The sequence below is a fragment of the Pectinophora gossypiella genome, chromosome 2, assembly GCF_024362695.1.
Source record: "Pectinophora gossypiella chromosome 2, ilPecGoss1.1, whole genome shotgun sequence".
Classification (NCBI taxonomy): Eukaryota; Metazoa; Arthropoda; class Insecta; order Lepidoptera; family Gelechiidae; genus Pectinophora; species Pectinophora gossypiella.
Genome location: NC_065405.1, coordinates 18,175,905 through 18,197,186, shown reverse-complemented (window position 1 = coordinate 18,197,186; position 21,282 = coordinate 18,175,905). Strand labels below are relative to the sequence as shown.

The following is a 21,282-nucleotide window of genomic DNA, read 5'->3' as shown; positions in this document are numbered from 1 at the left end:
CGGATTTAATTTGTCTTTGTTATTTGTCGTGGCGACGTGTTGATGGGCGGGTGTGGCAGGTGCGGCGCCGGTTGCGTGTGCGCCGTGCTGGGCGGGCTGCGGCCGGGCGCCGCCTACTCGCTGCGGCTGCGGGCCGCGGGCCGAGGGGGGCGGTCCCCGCCCTCGGCGCCGCTGCTCGTCACCACGCTCGAAGACGGTTACACTTTTTAGTTTTCTTTTTGGTTTTTGAGTTATGGTGCTGCGAACGTATTAATATACGTACATTTCATAACTGCAACGTAGTAGGGCCATAAGTCAAAATTAAATCATGTTTGTGCAGCTCCGTCGGAAGCCCCGCGAGACGTTCGCGTCATCAACGGGGGTGGAAATGAAGTAACAGTCTCGTGGTCGGTGAGTTCCTATGGTTTGGCATCGATAACATACGAGTCGATTCCGACCAGTCAAATGACGGGAAATGTCTGTCGGCAGCCGCCGGCGCCAGAGTCCTGGAACGGCGAGTTGCTGGGGTACGCGGTGCAGTGGCGGGCCGTGGGAGGCCCGGGGGAACTGCCGGGGGATGGGGAGGAGGAGGAGGGGACATCGGGGTCGGGGCGGGCGGTGACACGGGGCGGCACGCTGCAACTTCGGCTGCAGTTGCACCCGCGAAGACAGTATGACGTCACCGTACGCGCTTTCACCCGAGCTGGCGCCGGCCCGACCTCTCCCGCGCTCATCGTGCTCCTTCCGGATGGAGGTACCTACCAAAAAACACATGTAATCTCATCTTCATTATTATAATCTTTAAATGTTTGAATAACTCTATCTCGAATCCCGTCAGAACCGGCAGCGCCGCGCGACGTGAGCTGCGCGAGCGTGTCCCCGCGCGAGCTGCGCGTGTCGTGGTCGGCGGCGGGCCCGCGCGACCGGCTGCAGCTGCTGCTGGTGCCGGCGCCGCCCGCGCCGCGTCAGTATCCCCGCCCGCGGCCCGCGTCGCCCGCGGCCGGCCCGCTCCAACCGCTCGTTGCCTGCTTGCAGCCGCGTGGCGCGCGGACGAGGAGGCGGAGGCGGTCCGCGACGAGGCGGCGCGCGGCGCCGGGCAGGCGCTGGTGGGCGGCCTGCGGCCCGGCCGGCGCTACGGCGTGTGGCTGCGGCCGGCGGGGGGGCCGCCTGCGCCGCCGGTCTACTGCGCCACGCCGCTAGAAGGTATGGTTATTTTAATGAATGCAAATTTTATCGCAGCACGGTAATGGTGATGTTTTTTTATCGCATTCTATGTATATAATACCTAAAACGTGTGTACCCCGCCCGCAGCGCCGGCGCTGCAGCAGCTGCGCGCGCAGCCCGCGGGCGCGGCCGCCGTGCGCCTGGCGTGGCGCGCCCCGCCGCGCTGGGCGGACGTCACGCACTACACGCTGCACGCGCGCGACCTCACGGGGTAATGGGTGGGGCTCTTTTCGAAGACAAAGGATTGCTTAGGATAGTGAATGATGAGGTTGGAATAGGAAAGCCCAGGCGTACATGCCGCAAACAAACCCCAGAAGTTTTCAATGAGGGTCAGGTCACGATTACTCTAAGACTTTGATGAGAGTGGAAGAAGCGAATTGTAGGAAGTGGAATTCCGTGTCTCTGCCTCCTCCAGCGGAAAAAAGGCGTGATTTTATGTATGTGTTATCTTTTTATTTTTCGTTCACATTCTCATCGTCATCATCTCCGTAGCATTATCCCGTTTACCACAGGGTCCGCTTACCTAACCTGTAGCTTTTTTACAGAAGCGACTGCCTGTCTGACCTTCCGACCCGCGAAGGGAAAACCAGTCTAATACGGGTTAGGTCACATATCTCCGAAAACGCATTTCTCAGGAATATGGGTTTCCTCACGATGTTTATTTTCCGTTCACATCGTAACGAATTACTTGTCTAAACAAATAATTATAATAGAGCGGACGGTGAGCGGACGCAGCGGGTGGAGGCGGCGCAGGACGCGGATGGCACGGAGACGACCCTGCTGGCGGGGCTCAGGCCGGGCGCACGGCTGCGGCTGTGGCTGCGGGCGCACAGCGCGGCCGGCGCCGGGCCCGCCTCGCGGCCCGTGGTCGCCGAGCCGCAGCGTCTCGGTACGGCACCGGCCACGTTCTTCCGTAATGCCGATCTCGCGTCGTGATTCCAGTTTGTTTAAAATGAATTCTCGTAGACGGGCCGCGCATCTGGACGCTGGCGCAGGCGATAGTGGTGGCCGAGGGCGAGAGCGTGCGGCTGCGCTGCGGCGCGGACGCTGCGGGCCCGCTGCGGCGCTCGTGGTCGCCGCTGCCGCCCGGGGCCGTGCCCACCGACGCCGGCGACCTGGTGCTTATAGGTCAGTGGCGCCCTCGAGTGGGCGGCGTGCCGGCCGCTCGCGTCACTGCCCTCTGTGTGTCTCGAACTGTAATCAGTTCTCGAATTTAAATAATAAAATTCATAATAATATTAAAATGCAGTCAATATTCAGATTATTCAAAAACAGATCTGAGCAGAAATAACAGTGCGTTTTCAGATAAAATAATCAACAACAGTTTTATCAGATTTCCTGTCGATGCGCAGGAAGAATAATACTTAATAATACTTATATATTTTCCTAATTACTTAGGTATCAGTTATGCTATATTTGTATAATCCGATACAGACATATTATTACCAAAGAGAATAACAGACAGTAAACAGTAAAACAAGGAGTAAAACATTGCAGTAGGTAATATCGTTGTGGTGATTTATCAGGTAATGAGATGAATTTATCAATGCAATCAGGTGGACAGTAGGGATGGCTGTAAGGGGCGGTTCGAGGCCATCCGCGGGGTTTCACCCCATATTCTAACATCGTGGGTTTTTTACCCTATATTCACACAGCTATGGGCACGTTGCCCATTTGTGGGTATTTTCCCCATAGGTATTTCATTATAACTATGACACATTTCAGTTTTGGAATGTGGTAAACGCGGTAAGAACCCGTTATTATGTGATTTAATTTGGAATGTGATTCAGAATTGAGATAATTCGTGACCTTACATGATTATTTACGGTTCACGACACTGTGTGTGCAGGCGTGCGCAGCGCGTGGGCCGGCAACTACACGTGCGTGGCGCGCGGCGCCGGCGCGGCGGACGCCGTGACGCACTCGCTGCGCGCGCAGCCCGCGCCCGAGGCGCCGCCCGCGCCGCCGCCGCCGCGGCTGCTGCGCGCCTCGCCCGCCAGCGTCCACCTGGCGTGGGACCCTCCGCCCGCCGTCCATCCACCCGTATTAGGTAAGCGGGCTGTCGCTGGACACGAGCCACGACGCTCCCCGCGGTGACGCTTGGACGTGTGGCAGGCTACTCGCTGGAGTGGCGGCGGGCGGCGGCGGGGGTCGCGCCGGCGCTGGGCGGCGGCGGCGGGCGCGGCGGCCGAGCTGCGCGGGCTGGCGTGCGGCGGCCGCTACCGCGTGCTGCTGCGGGCGCACAGCGCCGCGGGCGCCTCGCCGCCCGCCGCTCCGGTGCTCGTGCGCGCCGCCGGCGACGGTATGTGACCGATTTCGAAAGCACCTACGGAAAACAGTTCGACTCCTTTTCTAAAAACCGGAGGCCGTGCTCTAGTGCCGACGCCGGCGACGGCGAACGAGTTCGTGTGGAGCAATAGCAGCGCCCTGAGGCTGAACTTGCTGACGTGGGCGGGAAGCTGCTCGGCGCACGCGTGGCGGCTGGCCCTGCGGCCCGCCGGCGCCGGCGCTTGGACCGCGCTGCCCGAGCCGGCGCCCAGCGACCACGTCGTCGAGGTGAGCGCACAGAGACGACGAGGGAAAGCGGCGATGTCTTTCCCTCGCTCCCTCTCTTCAGACGCGGTAACGCGGGACACTTCATACACGTTGACATTATCAACACGTGCAATTGTGTGTGTGTGACGTCTGGGGGCTGCCAATTACACTACCTAATTTAACTGTTGTTACTTACTTAGGTAGGTATGAGTAGTACCACTTACGAAAGATGATTTTATAAAAATCAGTTAATATTTATTTATTTACCACACAAATCACAAACACGATGGACAATGAAGGTTCACAATATAAATAAATAGGCTTTATACTTGACTTAAAAATCACTGCACTAATTAATTACATTCACGTCATTTTTACATAAAGCACTTAGCCTAAGTTAAATTTTATTGCAAATTATTAGCATGTTTTGATAAACAATCACAATTACTGTGAGATCAAATATTCGAATCAGACGAAAGAACATCGACATCCAATTTCAAAATTCGAACATGTAAACTAAACTGATAAAAAATAAAAGCATCAGTCCGCGCGCAGCTTTCACGATTCAAGTCTAAACTATGTTCGCGGGGGGTCGAGGTAAGCCAAGCTCAGACGCTGGTGGGGGTTGCCGTTGTATACGCAGCATTATTGGTGGCTGTATGGCCGCAGGTGTCCCCGCTGGCGCCGGGCGCGTGGTTCGAGCTGCGCGTCACGGCGCTGTCCTCGGCGGGCGCCGCCAGCGCGCGCTACCGCGTCGCCACGCTCTCCGCCGACGGAGGTGGGGACTCACCACTTTGTTCTTAGTTCGTGTATTTTTATCGAACGTCATTTGTGTATCATATCCCGTATGCGAGCAGAAGCTATAGGCGCCGGCAGTATGGAGACGGAGGCGGGCCCAGGAGCGACGGCGGGCGGGCCGCTGGGCGCCGCCCTGGCCGCGCTGGCCGCCCTGGCCGCGCTGGCCACGCTGCTCGCGCTCACTGTAGCGGTACGACATTACAACTCCGCTCCCTAATTACACCATACGTCACAATACTCTAATTGAACATACTAGTAGAGTAAATAAAGCCCGAGCTTCCTAATTTGCCAGGACAGATCCGAAGATAAATAGTAAAAATCTCAAAAAGTTGAAAATGTTGGAGGGTCCTTTCATCCTTTCCTTTCCATTAATGAAACAATTTTTTCAATGTCTTCTTTTTCTTACTTTGTAGAAAAACGATAACTTACATTTATTTACATTTAATACCTATGAGCGTCAAACTAAGAGCCCTAGTAGTTAGAGTATATTCTAAAGTATAAAATAAAAAAAATAAAGATTATAAAAGAGAGTTGAGCGCCATATTTTCAAAACACCAAAAAAATACCATCATCTTCTTGTATTAGCTCTATTATAATACACATAAGCGTCCAACTTGGTGTCACAATAGAGTTAACTGTATAGTGAAATAACAAATAAAAAAAACTTCAAAGTTGAAAAAATAAGTGGGTTGTTTTCTTTCGAAGTGTTTTTATTCTTGCCTTTTAATGAGAAATTAAATAAATATAAAAACTGGTGTAATAATAATTCTATATTAAGCCAACAAATAATAAAATCAAGCCAAGTGTGAGTTGGGCTCGGGCTCCCGAAGGATTCCGAATTGTATGAAAGGAAACACAAATATTTTGGTAAGTGAATGTAGCACAATGAGTACAAACCCTCGGCCCGACCTGCACTTGACCACATTTAGCTATTATTTATTTTCAATTCAATAAAAGTATATTCAAACTTGTTAACAAAAAAACTTTTACAAACTGTTAAAAACATATACTTATATGATTTTTTTATTCAATTTTTTTTTACGTTGTCGATATATAATATAAGATATAAAAAAACTATGCTTACAAAAGGAAAAACATCAAAATCGAACCTGTCTCTGGCAAGTTAGAAGTGAAACCCTTCATTGACTCCACTATACTTATTCCTGTGGTCGCTTACTCAAATTGAAGATGCATGCAATTATCGGAGCTAACGGAAGCTCCTGTCTGCTAATGAGCTTTGAATTCTATGTTTAATTAATTAATGTAATATTATGTTAATATATTTTTTAATTCTTTTTATTTTTTTATTGAAACGTATGTACGTACGTATGTGTATATACAAATATAATATTGTAATGTATTGTATCGGTCAGGTGCGGCACGTGTGGTCCCGCCGCAAGCGCAACGCAGCGGCGCGGCCGCCGCGGCCGCCCGCGCTGCCGCCGCCGCCGCCGCTCCAATACACCGAACCGGTTAAATACCATATCACAGGTTTGTTCTCACTTACAGTGAGTAGGTTTTGAAGGCACGCGTCAGTAGTACTGACTACGGAACTGAGGCACTAACACGTAGGCCGTGTGCAGATGCCGCGCCGGCGCCGCGCTGGCCGGACAGCGCGTCCGACTCCAGCGGCTCGCCGTGCGCCGCCTGCCGCCGCCAGCACCACGCCCAGCGCCACAGGTACACCGCTGCACCTCCCGCAGGATGACACTGTGGCATCGTACACCTCTGCCTACCCCTATGTTTGTTGTTTGTTGAAATTCCATATTTATTAATAATTACATCATCTTTCCCAAGCTACCGTTTCTGAAGAAATGTGGTGGACTCGTAGACCGCAACTTACCTCTCCACCTCTGGAAGTGCAACCGCTGCCTATAGACAGCTTAGAGCGATACGGGCCTCCGCGACAGAAAATGCAACGAAGCCACTCCACTTCTACTAATTAATAGAAATGATTAATTGTAAATTAGTATAATTATGTTTCATTCTGTTATTTTCTACTATTAAAATATTTCAGTAAAACCTGGATTAATTTTATTTAGGGTTGGGGGATTACAAAGTACTAACAATAAAAAGTAAAACAAGCAAAACTATTCTAATAATTTATTGGGTGTTCCGTTTCCAACTTTCACTTGGTCTGTCGCAGCACAGCGTAGAAGGTATACGACGACTTTATGATCTGAAACAGTCAAGAGAGGGTTGAATGTAGGTGAGTCCGCGAATCGGGCAACAGCCGGCGGCGAGGCGGGGGCCGGCGGCGGCGGGGCGCGGCACAGGCGCCGCCCGCCGCCGGCGGCCGCGGCCTCGCGGCCTCGTAGCGGTGGTTACGGGTGGACCTTGAGGAAGGTGTCGAGCGAGAGCGGCACGATCCAGGCGGCGGCCCGCAGCGGGCGCTGCGCGCGCTCGCGGGCCAGCAGCAGCCCGCGCCGCGCCCGCCGCCCGCCCGCGCTGCGCTCCCAGCCGCACGCGTACAGCGCCGCCTGCAGCCGCTGGCTCTGCAACAGCCACACCGCTGCACATCACCGCGCACGCGCCCCGCGCCCCAAGCACCGCCTCTGTCGCCTACCTCGTAGGTGAGCTCGTTGCCGTAGTAGCAGTAGAGGAACAGCTCGGTGAGGATGCACACCACGAACAGGTTCATGGAGACGAACTCCACGCTCAGGACGTTGAGCTGCGGACACACAGACGACGTCGGTGAGCGAGCGGCCTCGTCGGGGAGGGATCCCCGCGCGGATACTCACGCTGACCAGCTTGTACGCCGCCATGCACAGGATCCACCCGCCGATCGCGAACTGGAACAGGATCGCTGTACCAAAAATATCCTGCAGTAAACTCGCTATCCTGCAAAGAACGAACCCGTTTATTAATTACATCTTTTCTCCATGAGTTGCTGTACTTACTGTAGGTACATCGATAAAATTGTGATAAATCACACATGCGTAGGTGACGCCACTATCCTTGACGGGTGTAACATGACAACTCATAGCCACTTCGGATAATATTTTCTCCTGTGATAAGATTATTTCGAACCGAAGGGTGACAGCTCATCACCCCATCAGCCAACCTATCGATCAATTATCATTAGCAGTTCTATAATAAAAATAGTTTGCCAAATAAGTAGGAAGTCGTCCACTCACTCGCATATTTTATTATAATGAGAGAGACATTCGTAAAACAGTTTTAGAAAAACAGATTCAAAGTCCTCGCCGGTCTGTTGCCGGACTTCGTCAGTTCTGTCGGAGAGAGTCTCCAGATTTTTCCTGAAATGGAATACATACATAAAATACTCGTAGGTAGGTTCATAGTAATTTAAAAGGGAGCTTGATAGAACATGCGAAGTTTGATACCGACTGCAGTACAGTGAGCTGCGTGGTGCACTGGTAGAGCACGGTGCCGACAAAGGCGTCCATGGTGGTGTTGGCGATGCCCACCAGAGTCGTCACGTAGTACGAGTACACCAGAACCGCACAGAACCTGCCACACACCACACACTGTCACAGGGTGCCACAGGACGAAGTGGCGCCCACAGAGCAACACGAGCCCAGGCTGCCTGGAGGTGTTGCCAGATCTGGTCGATCGTCAAAAAATAGATTATCCCCAACAGTCTCCGGAAGACCAATGCGGAGAGGAATGACTGTCCAATCATAAGGCACTTAATTTATGATACTAAGTCCCCCGTTGAATATAAGTACACACACCAACATAACACAACATAGTTTTTAAGAGTAAACTAACAGTATTTTGGATGTATTTGTTGTCCGTAAATAAAGAATTATTATTATTATTAGCTTATAATCTACTTGGAGAATTCTGCACAAAACAAAATAAAAATGCTATTACAAAAATACAAACTGAATATGAGGCGAAGCGGCTAATGTGGTTGGCATAACATATAAAAAATAAATTACTTTTTTTATTGATCAGATACAAACTAATCCATAACTCTATATTCATGATTAACACCTAGGTGCGATGCAGTATGATTATGAAGCGTAGAACTTATTTCGCGCTAACTCGGATCATAAACGTGATCGGGTGGAAAAAAATGGAATCACATGTTTTTAGTCTCATCGAATCATTATGATCCGATGGGAACGTTTTATGTGATCCGTTGAACCGCCAACAAATCATACGATCCGTTGGGAATAATCCATTATAAGTGTTAAAATTGATCAAATACTGTGACTGACGCGGCGACGTGGTCCGGCGGCGCTGGCAGCCAGAAAGGGAAGTCGACGGGCAGCCCGCGGGCGTAGCGCGCCACCGGGAACACGAGCCACAGCGTGCACGTGACCACGGCAGTGCCCGAGTACAGCCGCTGCAGCCACCGCGCCGCGCGAGCCGTGCGCGCCAGCGCCGCCGCCGCCTCCGCCGCGTTGAACACCGCCGCTGCAACCCACAGCGGCGCTCTCACATCACACGACACGCGGGCGTACGCTACTGCGAGCACCAGCCTCACCATCGAACTCGGCGACCAGTGTGTCGATACGGTGCGCATCCGTGTGGAACACCAGCTGCTTAGCGAGAGACGTCACGTGACACAGCAGCAGGAACATCACGCGCGACAGCTTCTCCATATCCGCGCGTTCCTGGTGAGACACCGTAACGTTCAACCATCTTAATAGATAGTCAATTAGCAGTATTGGTGACAAGCACGGTACCTGATATGCATAGACGCACTCCTGTGCCAGGTAGACGGAGCAGGAGGCGAGGGCGAAGAGACGGTAGAGGTAGTGCGCGGCCTGCTGGTAGCGAGGCGTGCCGGGGGACAGGCGGCAGAACCCCACCCAGCGCAGGCAACGCAGGTGCGGCGCCACGCACGCTCCCGCCGGGGACCACATCCTGCTGCTGGCGCCAGTGGGATGAGCGCGGACGACGGCCGCGTGTCCACGTCCCGCGGGGCGGGGCCTAATGACAGGCTACGGACGGCCGGGATCATTTAATTATGGGGCCGGGGCGGCGCTCGTCGCATGCTTTATTAAACAGGTATTTCAGTGTTAATTAACCTGTCGATCTATCATTTTAGGTATGTAGTAATTACATAACATGAAATATTAAGTACCTATTTCATGAAAAATTTACGAACGAGTACGAGGAGTAGTAAGTCAAAAACTGGTAATAAAAATGTTTTTATTTGCTAGATAAATCTGCCTAAGTTTCGTAAAACTCTTTTCTCGCGACGACATATTAATGAAACCTCAAAGATTTCTCTGATATTCTTCAGAATAGTGATGTTTAGAAAATAACCGTGGTCGTATGCCGTGGTAAGCGAACCCTACCTACCTATTTTCTTGTTTCATACTTTTCAGAGCGTGATTTTCCCGTAGTCGAGTTTTAGTGTTTAAACTTACTTTTTTATTTAGATTGTTTAGGGGTCTTATTTATTAAGATTTAGTACTTCCGACACGTGTTTTATGCAAGATTTAGAGATAATAGCTATTCGAAACATTATTATATGAGCAGCCATGTTACCAATTCAACGTAATTATCGAGTAAATACGAGCAAACTCGCGGATAAAAGCTAGTAATATATACTTGTATATTTGAAATATACTTAAGTCCTTTCATTTTATATATCCATTTGGTCCACAGTTAACGTCCTCTAGGGGGCGCCACGGTGCATTTAGCGTAGCGCCACATAGCCTACATGTATATGTGTATAACTTCTAAACCACCTGTCAGAATTTAACAAATGAGGTGACACTTGTGACATACATAATATGAATGTATGTATACTTACATACATAGCGGTTAAACACATAACCCTCCTTTTTGCTTAATGAGGATAACAACTAAAGCTCAAATGTAGGCGGCACCACTGGTGAGTGTTCCTACATTTTAACAGTTCTCCGTAACGTCCAGCTAAAATTCGTTAGGTATAAATTGCTATAAATTGTGGAGCAATATAAAGTGTATCTCATCTGAAGGACAAGTTACGAAAAAGAAAAGCCAGTTATAAAAAGGCAGTTTGAAAATAATGTTTTTCTAAGTTTTCTTCTTTCCGATCTTTATAACACTATTATTTTGCAGTTCAACGCTACGCAAAGGGTATAGTGTAAAAATATAACCAAAACAATAATAAATATGTTTGTTTACTCAAATAATATCAAAAATGAAGCACACACACCTGATGGGAGAAATATGCAGTTTTATCCTCATTATTAAGTCAAGGCTGTATGGTCGTCAAATCTTTGCCTGCCTTAGTTAGGACGAATTTAAACATCAACAAGACTCATGTCATCAATTATATTCTCTCAAGGAGAATTTAATCGTTGATTCTCTTTGATTTTATTATTGTGTTATTGCTATCATTTTTATAAATAGTTCGTTTTTAGTTTATTTTAATTGTTAAAATAAAATGTAACGCGTTTTTGAGAGCATAATGCAATCCGATCGTATCAATTACCGTCAAAGCGAAATATCGATCCCAGAAGATGTGGTGATCAAAGACGATCATTACAAGCTGGCGCAGGAGGCTCTAGAGGACGACGAGGACGATGACGCCAACGAGCCCATACGCTGGATCAACATCATCTTCCTGCCCTTCCAGTTCTGGTGGCAGATGATCATACTATGCACGGTGTTAATGAAGTGTGTCATAGTAGGTTCTGTTCATATGGTTACGACTGCACTTTAATCATTGATTGATAGAGTTCATGTGTTTAGCTGGGAACACCTGAACACGTTGACATCTAAACACGCGGCAGCGTGTCAAGCCAATTTCAAGTAACAGAACTGGCGAGCAACACCGTGTGTAATATTACACGAACCAGTAGGAGCCACTTTTAACCCCCTCATAATTGTGCTTGCCACTAGGAGTCAACACAACGTGTCCTTCGTTGCACCTCCGCATTAAAATAAAGAATGATACTTACTGCATACAACACATAGACGTGACGGCACATGTAGCTCGCCCATTTGCACACACCTCGTTTTACACATACACTTGACATCTGCGCCCATACCATTGAAGACCAAAGTAAGAGGGTGGGGGGGCAAGAGGGGGGTGAGGTAAACCTAGCTCAGCCGCTGGTGGGGAACGTAGAGTTGCCGTTCTATATTATGTGGTATTATTCCTTTTTTTATGCCACTGTCGACGCGATTATTTACACGAAATATTCTACTGTGTTCGCTTTGTCCCAGGTCAATCATGAAACTTTAATTAAATTCACTTGTTTATTTACATTATTGTATTTTCAGGGTCCTTTAATGGCGATATTTCCGTTTTTCCGATGTCCAAAAGCTCCACCATTAATTTCAGTTCATTTGGAATTTATCTACACCTATATTTTGGATCTATTGTACATTATTGATACATTTTTATACATTGTACATAGGTAAGATTATTGATTGACTTGCGAATATTGTTTCACTAATGGGCAAAGAGCCCGCATATCGATCGTGACGCGACAAAATTGGAACACCGTTTTTGTCTACGCTTGTAGTCGCGGGCTCCATTCTTCGACTACATCATAATGCGTACTATAGATTGTTTCATCAAATTTCAGACAAGTAACGGATGAAGCTATGAAGAAGGAGCACCTTCCGAAGCCTGCATATCAGATCATGCTCGATATATTCTCACTGATTCCGTTGTACACAATGTTTGCTGCCGATACATGCGTCAATGATCTATTGTGGCCAAATATTTTAAAATTCAATGAATTTTTACTGTGAGTGTTTAAACTGCTCCATCAGAGCGGAGTCAGACATCGCACTATTTATTGTACTAATTTAATCGAGGTGTCATAGCAACGTCACTTTCTTCACAAACAAATTCATAGTTTTAACAAAATGAAGTTGCATTTAAAATGTACTTTAGTAATAGGCGTATCCCACAAACTCTTAACCGGTTATTCTGTTAACTTTTAATCATTCACGTCACGTCCGCCGTATAAACGACTGTAGACTCCCGAAGTTCACTTTGTACTCGGAACTGGAAGAGGCGAGTGGGAAGCGTAAACGCGGGGCGGGGGGGCGGTACAAGGACGTGTTGAGACGTAACCTGACCGCCAGCGACATGTTCACTGAACGCTGAAGGACCTTGCTGCTTTAAGGCCTGAGTGGCGTCACTGTAAATGCAGTCGCTGCAGCCGAGCACGTTATGGATGACAATAATGTTATGATGTATCGTTTGCGTACGTAGGTACCTACTGTACAATTAGTACGTACTTTTATGTATATTTTTTTATGTTGCAGTATTTACAGAGTGGCAAATATATTTTCATTAAATACTTCTCATCACTATGGCAAGTTAATAATCGGCTATAGCGTGTTGTTCTTCCTGATGATGCACGCGCTGACGTGTTTCTACATACTGCTGACGAACTACGGGCTGTGCGACACGTGCGGCAACCCCAGCGTGCCCGACTGGTACGACTGGCGCGTGCACATGCAGCACCACGTACGCACCGTCTCGCTCTATCGCTCATTGCATACACTCACGTCAACTTAGACGCACTCCACCACGCTCGGGCTCGGCCCGGGCCCCAGAGCTATTCCAACAGTGTTTCTAATGACAATCACCATAACACATTTTAGGTACTTCCTGCCACAGAGCGCAGTATCGTCTCGCTCGTTCCGAATATAATTTTATTCCGTACTTAGTGACTTCTTATTGTGTGGGTTGTGAGGTGGAATACCAACCTCATCAACCCTGGTGTCAGGGTTATTATTGAGCCGCCAAAGGACCCTGACATGGTTCATGTAACGATTACTCACTTACATCAGTAAATAGTAACCGGAACCAATGGCTTAACGTGCCTTCCGGAGCACGGATCATCTTACTTTCGGGCAATCAGCTGATCAGCCTGTAATGACTCTGTGACTTCTCAACGTTAACGAATTATAACTTCTCCATTTCAGCTGAATCATGCAAAACATAAAGATCTATTTGCGTATTTATTTTCATTTTGTCTTCTCACGGGAACGATGTTACAAAGCTCGTACACGGACTACAGGCCTTATAATTACTCGGAATTGGTTTTATTTGTTTTTATAATAATGCTTAGCTGTATTATTATGTTTTATATCATATTGCCAAAATTATTTGCCGAAGCTCAAATGCGATTGAAGAGAATTTATACTTTTCATCCACGTGTAAAGAGAATTATAGAGGAGACTAAAAGAAGGAATCCTTCGCCGACGGCATATGTTAACGTAGAAACATTCTATTCTATGATTTGGACTAGACAACACGGTATTATTACGATGCCAAAAGGAATAAATGAATTACCGGAGGATTTGAGATTGGATATAAGACAAGACCTGGTGTGGTCGGTGTTCTACCACAGCCCGACGTTCAAGAAGACGAGCCTGCCGTACCAGCGCTGGCTGTGCCAGCACGTGACGGTGGCGTACAAGCAGCCCGGCGAGCGGTTCTTCACGGGCCCGCACTGCTACACCAACCTGTACTACATCAAGAGCGGCATCGTGCAGCTGCTCTCCTCCGACGACACCACGTCCGCGCTGCTCTCGCTGGCCGGCGGCTCGCTCGTCGGCGACATCAGCTTCCTCGTGCCGCCCATCAACCGCAAGGTCATGGCGCGCTGCCTCACGTACTGTGAGGTCTTCTCTATCGCCCGGGCTACCATCGTTACTTCTTTACATAAATTCCCCGAAGACCGGAGCAACATCATGCAATCATGTAGGAACAGACTGCAACATGCACACGACTTATTTGACATCAAACGCAGCAAGCGAGGCGTGGACAGGACAGAAGATGAGGGTATCGGTTGGGTCAAACGTCGATGGTGGGAAATATTTGATTTTATCGCCAAGTGGAAGGCGTCTGTGAGCAAAAGTAGACATAAATTCGAGTTGCCGCCGGAAGAATGTAATTACCATTGTGCCAAATATATCGGACAAATGGTATTATGCAAAGATATTAAACTGCAAAGAAAGTCGTTATTTGTGAAAGTGACGTTTCCGTGGATCCTGGCGCCGCACACGCGGCTGGTGAAGGTGTGGCGGCGCGGCGTGCTGCTGACGGTGGCGCTGGTGCTGCTGCTGCTGCCGCCCAGCTTGGTGCGCCAAGTGTTCGAGATGCCGTCCTGGCACATGTACTTCCAGTACATCGTGGACATCGTATACATCGCAGACATTGTCGTCACTCTACTCACAGGAATAGAAATCAATAAAAAAATGGAAACTAATTTGATCATTTTAGCAGTAAAACGATGCAAAAATATTTACTTTATAATGGACGTGCTTTCGACTCCCTGGGTCGGGTTTGTTGCCCAGGTGATATGGGAAGATGACCGCATCTCCCACTTTTGGAACTACAATCGGCTAATAAAGACGTACATGTTGTTCGTCGGCAGCGACCAGCGCAGCTGGAGGGTGAGCTACGAGCCCATGACCACAGTCGTGTACATCGTGGCGATGGTCTCATTCTGCTACATGTACGTTCCTGCCTTTGTCCTGTATATACCTATTAATATTATGTTTGACACTAATGAAGTAGTGTTTTACGGCCATATATGCTACTTTTTAAAAAACTGCTATTCGACATACAGAGAAACGTATGGTATTCTATCCATAGCGATCGGGTGGTTGGTAGAGACGATCTTCCACATGCGCTCGAGTGGAGAACTAAGCGATATACTCCTTGGCACTGCCAAAACAATTTCAAGTTTTATCGTGTTCTATTATATCAAGTATAAAATGATTTCTGCTTTGTATTTGAAATATCGGGACAGCGTAAGCTACCAATTTTTTGTAACAAATCTCAAGAATCACTACATTAGTCTCAATATCCACCCAGATCTGCTAAAGAGGCTCGACAAATACTTGGACTGTCACTGGAGGTATTACAAGGGGATGGATATACTGCATGAGACCCTAATAAAGGACGAGCCGTTCGACATCTACTGGAAGCTGCACGGAGACACGGCGGAGAAGCTGATCAGCGAGTCGGCGGCCTTCCTCGGCGCCGACCCCGCGCTCGTCAAGGAGCTCGCGCGCAAGTCCAAGTTCCTCATACTGCCGCAAGACTCCACACTCATTATGTTTGGAGTCGAATTAGAAAATGTCATTTGGATAGCGAGTGTAAGTGTTGCCATTGCTTCATTCAATCAGGACAGATTATTTTAATCATTATATAGAGTACATTCGTGTATGTGTTTCATATCATCTCAGGGTGTCATACGGTGTGAATATCATGACGATAAAGGAGAAAAGACACAAATGTACATGCGAGGCGGGCACATGCTGGCGCAGCCGTCCGTGTTCCTGGGCCGCCCGCCCATGCGCACCTACTCCTCCGCCAGCGACGTCGAGGTGACCTCACACACCATACCACACCATGCCCACATTATCTACACATATTATTATATCAATAACTATAACTTGCAAATAATAATAAAAAATGTCAAGAAGGCCAGGCGAATAACAAACATGTATGTGCTAGCAATAGCGGTTCCAGCTAGTAAAACACGTAGTCCACACGTAGTCCACACGTGTGACTGCCGGGTATCAACTTGCATTTTACTTTCTCATTTGCAGATTCTTTACATCAAATTAATTGACTTTTTTGCTGTCCTCCGGCGGTACCCGGTCGAGTCGGCTTACTTTAAACAATGTGAAGAAGAATTTGCTCCTATTTACGATAAAATGTTTATTTCTTACGTCAAGCAGCATAAGGATGTAAATATATTTTATATATTTATTAATAAAATAAGATACTAAATAATGTACAATTAGAGAAAGCAATCTATACCTATCCAACATGATGGATAATGGCGGATAGGCTGGTACCTTGTCACCACGAGCATCTGAAGAAATACCTCATAAAATGTGTTGCTAGTTTGGTTACCCTTACGTCAATGGTCGGATCACAAAACGATACATTCTGGTGATATTATGGTCTCTTCCCTGAAGCTACATAATGAGTTGTAGATTATGAGCTACTATTTTCGATCAAATTAATGATGTTTAATGATCATTCGTTTGCATAGTTGTTGCGAGTGTCGAAGGCAGCCGGCACGCCCGCGGTCGTGTACACGTCTGACCGCAGCCGCGCCCGCGCCTAAGGGAGCTGCGACAACTAAAATAACGGCTCTTTTTTTGCTAAATAATTTTTTTATTTATTTATTACTATTACTATAATTTCAGTATCAAAAGAACCTGCGGCAACAGATATTTCACGCGAGAAAGTCCGTAGTAGCGTTCCTTGCACCTGATATAAAAACGTTAAAATCAGAATTCCAATACATCCAAATACCTGATTTTTTAAAGCAGTTTAGAAGTAACCCAGAATCAACGTAAGTTTTTCAAACGATCCCATATTTGTGAATATACCGAAGGCCGCAGGTGCGGTGACACCCACATGGGTGTGGGTCGTGTCTCGTGAGTGACACGGCCGTTGTTGATCTTTTGTTTGAAAACTGACACGGCATTGATGAGTAATTTAATTTTAACATTTTTTTTTTATTAATTGATTATACCCTGAATCTATGCAAATGTTCCAATTGGTAAAATGTTTACTTAGCGCCCAGTGTCCAATACAAATTCCAAATATAACCTACCTCATCATCACCAGCCCATTAACGTCCCCACTACTGGGGCACGGGCCTTCCCTATGGATGGATAGGGAGATCGGGCCTTAAACCATCACGCGGGCCCAGTGCGGATTGATGGTTATTAACGACTTAGCTGCTAATTTAGCCGGGACCAACGGCTTAACATGCCATCCGAAGCACGGAGGCTCGGAGCTCGAGATGAAAACTTTGTTTTTGTGGTTACCCATCCTATGACCAGCCTTTGCGAAAGTTGCTTAACTTCAACAATCGCAGACCGAGCACGTTAACCCCTGCGCCACCGAGCTCCTCATAACCTACCTACTATCATAATTATATTAATATTGTTATATTTTCAGTTTCTTGCAATACTGGGCAGGATTTAGAGCCCTGGCGGTGCTTACGTTGATGGTCACGCAAGCGTTAAACGGTAAGATTACTACCATCAAAAACATAGTGTGAAATGAGAGCCAAGTTGGTTGGTTTATGTCTTGGTTGCTGACTTCAATGACAAAAGAAGTGAGATCTAAATGGGTGCCAGGTTCAATGGTCAGTCCTGAAATTTATTTTTAACAACACAAACTATCATTTCTGTTTATAACTTAAGATAATATATTGTAGCCCACCTAAGGTCTGACTTGGCGTTACTTATGAGGATGACAGTTAGGTAGAGCAAGATCGTCATAGCAGTGTGTTGGCCAAGTTCGTTAAAGAAAACTAACCACTTGATTATTGATGGTATTCACACACTTATAAAGTTGAGATTAACCAGTGTGTTATAGGTATTTGTCTGTTAATTATAGTAGTTGTAATTATCGTTTCATATCGGGTGGAAAGGGCTATACATGATACGTATAAATTGTCAAATTGAGTACAGCGTAGCGCACACGCGCGGTGCGGGGTGTCGCACGTGGCAAGTGTGCTGTATGCGGTTGTTGTTACTGCGCAGGCGCCAGTCTGCGCGGGCTGTACGAGCCGCTGCTGGTCGTGCACAACTTCTGCGACGCGTTCAGGGTCGTCGACGTCGCCATGAAGTTTTTTGTAAGTCGCATACAAATTATGTTTGTATTTGTACGTCTATTATTACCCGACTTCCGAAAAGGGTTATGTGTTTCACGCGTAATGTATTTATGTGGATTTCTTTATATCCTAGAAACATACCAACGGTTAATTCTGTGGATAATATTAAAGAGATCTTTTTAGTTTGCTTTTACGCAGTCGGGATTTTTTCGTACTCGAATTCAAAAACATCTAAATATAGATGACAATTAAATACTTAATTTTATTTATTTTCTTATTCTTCTAATTTATCTTACGAGCAATTTTTACTAACACAGTTAACTCGACCATTATAGACTGCGATGCGTCTCCACCACCTATCATATTGGTTTTTAACAAAAAGCTCGGTGAGGTGTGGGTACTTAGTTCATCTTGCATGGATGTACCTCTGACTACCCCAATTGGAATATGGTGGTGGGCTTATGTAATGTTGTTCCTTATTTACAGGTGCCGTATTACGACGACAGAGGCTTAATAATATCGAAGATAAGTAAGTGTGCGGTGCACTACCTGTCGCGCAGCTTCGTGCTGGACTTCATCAGCATTGTGTTCGGGTGGCCCAGCGTCGTCAGCAACGTGTTCGCCTTCAAGTCCGACCAAGTGTCCAAAGTGTTGCAGACGTGCTCCTCATACCTCAGCATATACCTGCTCACTGGCTACTTGGACTACGTCACCGACAAGGCATCGTCCTATTCTTTAATTGTTGTGGTACGGTCCACTTTACAAATATGCTTTATTTATTGTACATGAAAAGACACAATCTAAGCACAAACAACAACTTATTGCTCTACAGAAATGTATTCCAAGCAACTTGTAGCAGTAAATTCAATGAATATTTCAGTTGTTGAAGTGGCAGTTGCAAACAGTGTTATTTGCTATTTCTGTCGGCTGCCTGATGATAGATTTTTGCATCGATAAGGATGCAGAGGGGTACCTGTTGGACGCGAACATCATACCGACCTGCTGGATGCCGACATACTTCGGGTTGAAGAACATCACCTCTATCGACGACTGGCATTTGGTGAGCAAAGATTATCTCACAAGTTTGGCATTTATTGCCTTCGTATGTTCTATCTTGAATGTGTTTGTGCCCATTCATTGGGCTCTTAGTGAGGTTTTAAATATATGTACACATAACATAAATAGCCTATATACGTCCCACTGCTGGGCACTGGCCTCCTCTCAATCAACCGGAGAGGGTAAATCAAATCAAATCAATTTATTTGCGAGAACACATAGATACAATAAAGGTGGTAAAATAATTTAAATAACAATGTTGTGATGTGTTCGGCCTGCATGCATGGTATGGAGCATACTCCACCACGCTGCTCCACTGCGGGTTGGTGGAGGTGTTTTTACGGCTAATAGCCGGGACCAACGGCTTAACGTGCCCTCCGAAGCACGGAATCAACTTACTTACTACTCTTACTTACTTTTTAAAGATATACATTATTGTTTTTAATTACAATGCAAATTAAATTGTTTTTTATTATTCATTATTATTTAATTTTTAGGTGTTTATTGAAAGTATAAGTCTAGTGCAGTGTATGTTTATGGGCACGTACTTGGGGCATTTTGAGATGTCTCACTGGCCTCTTATAAATACAGCATTTAATGTTGTCTGCGAGTCTATTTTCTGGTAAGTGGTGGTAGTTGTATGGATTTACATAAATGTTGATAAGCACAATACAAAATTATGTAAAATAAATATACATACCGAGTCTGAATCTGCGCACCTTCCTGCTACTGCAACCCTGCAAGTTTCATCACGATGGAATCTCCAATTACAAAAGAGACGAAACGAGCCGACGAAGCAGGACCGACGAAAGAAATCTCCGCTATTTCGCTGCAAATGACAATTCATTTCACTACGCGAATGGAGTCTTTTATTTGCTAGGTGTAAGACCCCATTACACCTACAGACGCAACCATAATATCCGGATAGCTAAATAATGGTAAAAAATATTATAATCAAAGTCAAAATATTTAGGTACTTATGCTATAGTAAAGTGAGCGCACAATGAATGAAACATTTGGTGCAATAAATTATGAAAACAAAATGACTGGTTCAAAATACAAAGCAGCAACTTTACTTCGCTGCCGGCGCCGGCGCATGCAGGCAGAGACGTAAACGTCATCTGTAATTGCAGGTATTTGACCAGCTTCAGTGAAGTGTTTATAATCCTGGCGTATCGCGGCGACACGCTGTTTCAACATGGAATTAACCAACTGAAATCATTTCTAACCGGAGAAAGGGTCGAAAAACATATTATACAAAATGCCATCGAACATTTCACTTACTGGTGGAAAAGGTAATTTGTACCTTATGTGAAGTTTGGATGCCTTATTTAAAAGAAACGACTTGAGTCCCACTATAAAAGCGAACTTTGTGTTAATGTACCCAATCGCAGGGGATAATATTGTTCCAGCTTCCGCCGCACTGCAGCCGAGGGCTGTCGTACAGCCATCTATAAATATTTGTTTAATCTACGTATAGCCAACATAATGTTTATATTTGCAGAACTGCAGGCGTCGATATGAAAGTTCTAATGAATGAACGTGTTGGAGTCGTATTTCGACAAGATTTGTGTTATTACTTTTTTAAAAGGTAACGTTAACTAATTGATTTTTGTGCGAGATTAGAGCAAAGTGTGACAGCGTGCGTGTGGCAGTGTGGGTGCAGTGTGGGTGCGGTGTGGGGTGCAGTGTGGGGGTGTGGGTGAGCAATGTGTGGTGTGTGTGCAGGACGTTCCAAGCAGTAGACAAGTTGCTGCAGGGCGGCGATGCGCTGGAGCGCGCGCTGGCCAGCTGTACGGTGGAGCTGCACCACTTGGCCGGCGAGCACGTGTGCCGCGAAATGGACCTCTGCACCAACATCTTCATCGTGCACCGCGGGAAAATTGCCATCTCCAGAAATGAAACGGAAATTGCTGTTCTCACCAAGGTATAGTTTGTTACGCACCTCGAATTACAATTTATTGATGTAAACTCACTCGAGTCAAAATATAAACAGTAACAGTAGTGTCCCATGAATGTTTGGAGCACACGAGAGTAGTGTGGTGGTGGTACTACTGTTGTGTCGCGCGTGTGCCGCAGGGCTCCATCTTCGGCCAGCTGGAGGGGTCGCAGGTGCGCCCGCTCCGCATCACGGGCCGCGCCCTCGAGCGCG

The 21,282-nt window shown here is 46.8% G+C and overlaps 1 protein-coding gene and 1 long non-coding RNA gene across 2 annotated transcripts; one reads left to right on the top strand and one right to left on the bottom strand.

Moving 5' to 3' along the window:
* The first annotated feature begins 106 nt into the window (after positions 1–106).
* LOC126379132 (uncharacterized) lies at positions 107–554 on the top strand. Its single transcript, XR_007568265.1, has 3 exons — positions 107–196; positions 320–390; positions 469–554. It is a non-coding gene; the product is annotated as an uncharacterized LOC126379132 (long non-coding RNA).
* Positions 555–6,664: 6,110 nt separating this feature from the next.
* Positions 6,665–9,377, bottom strand: LOC126375892 (odorant receptor 4-like). Its single transcript, XM_050022980.1, has 9 exons — positions 9,198–9,377; positions 8,996–9,125; positions 8,727–8,925; positions 7,888–8,010; positions 7,674–7,796; positions 7,278–7,377; positions 7,103–7,207; positions 6,873–7,031; positions 6,665–6,715 (listed from the first exon to the last, which is right to left on the bottom strand). The coding sequence occupies exons 1-9, from the start codon at positions 9,375–9,377 to the stop codon at positions 6,665–6,667; spliced, it is 1,170 nt and encodes a 389-aa protein (XP_049878937.1).
* Positions 9,378–21,282: the final 11,905 nt, after the last annotated feature.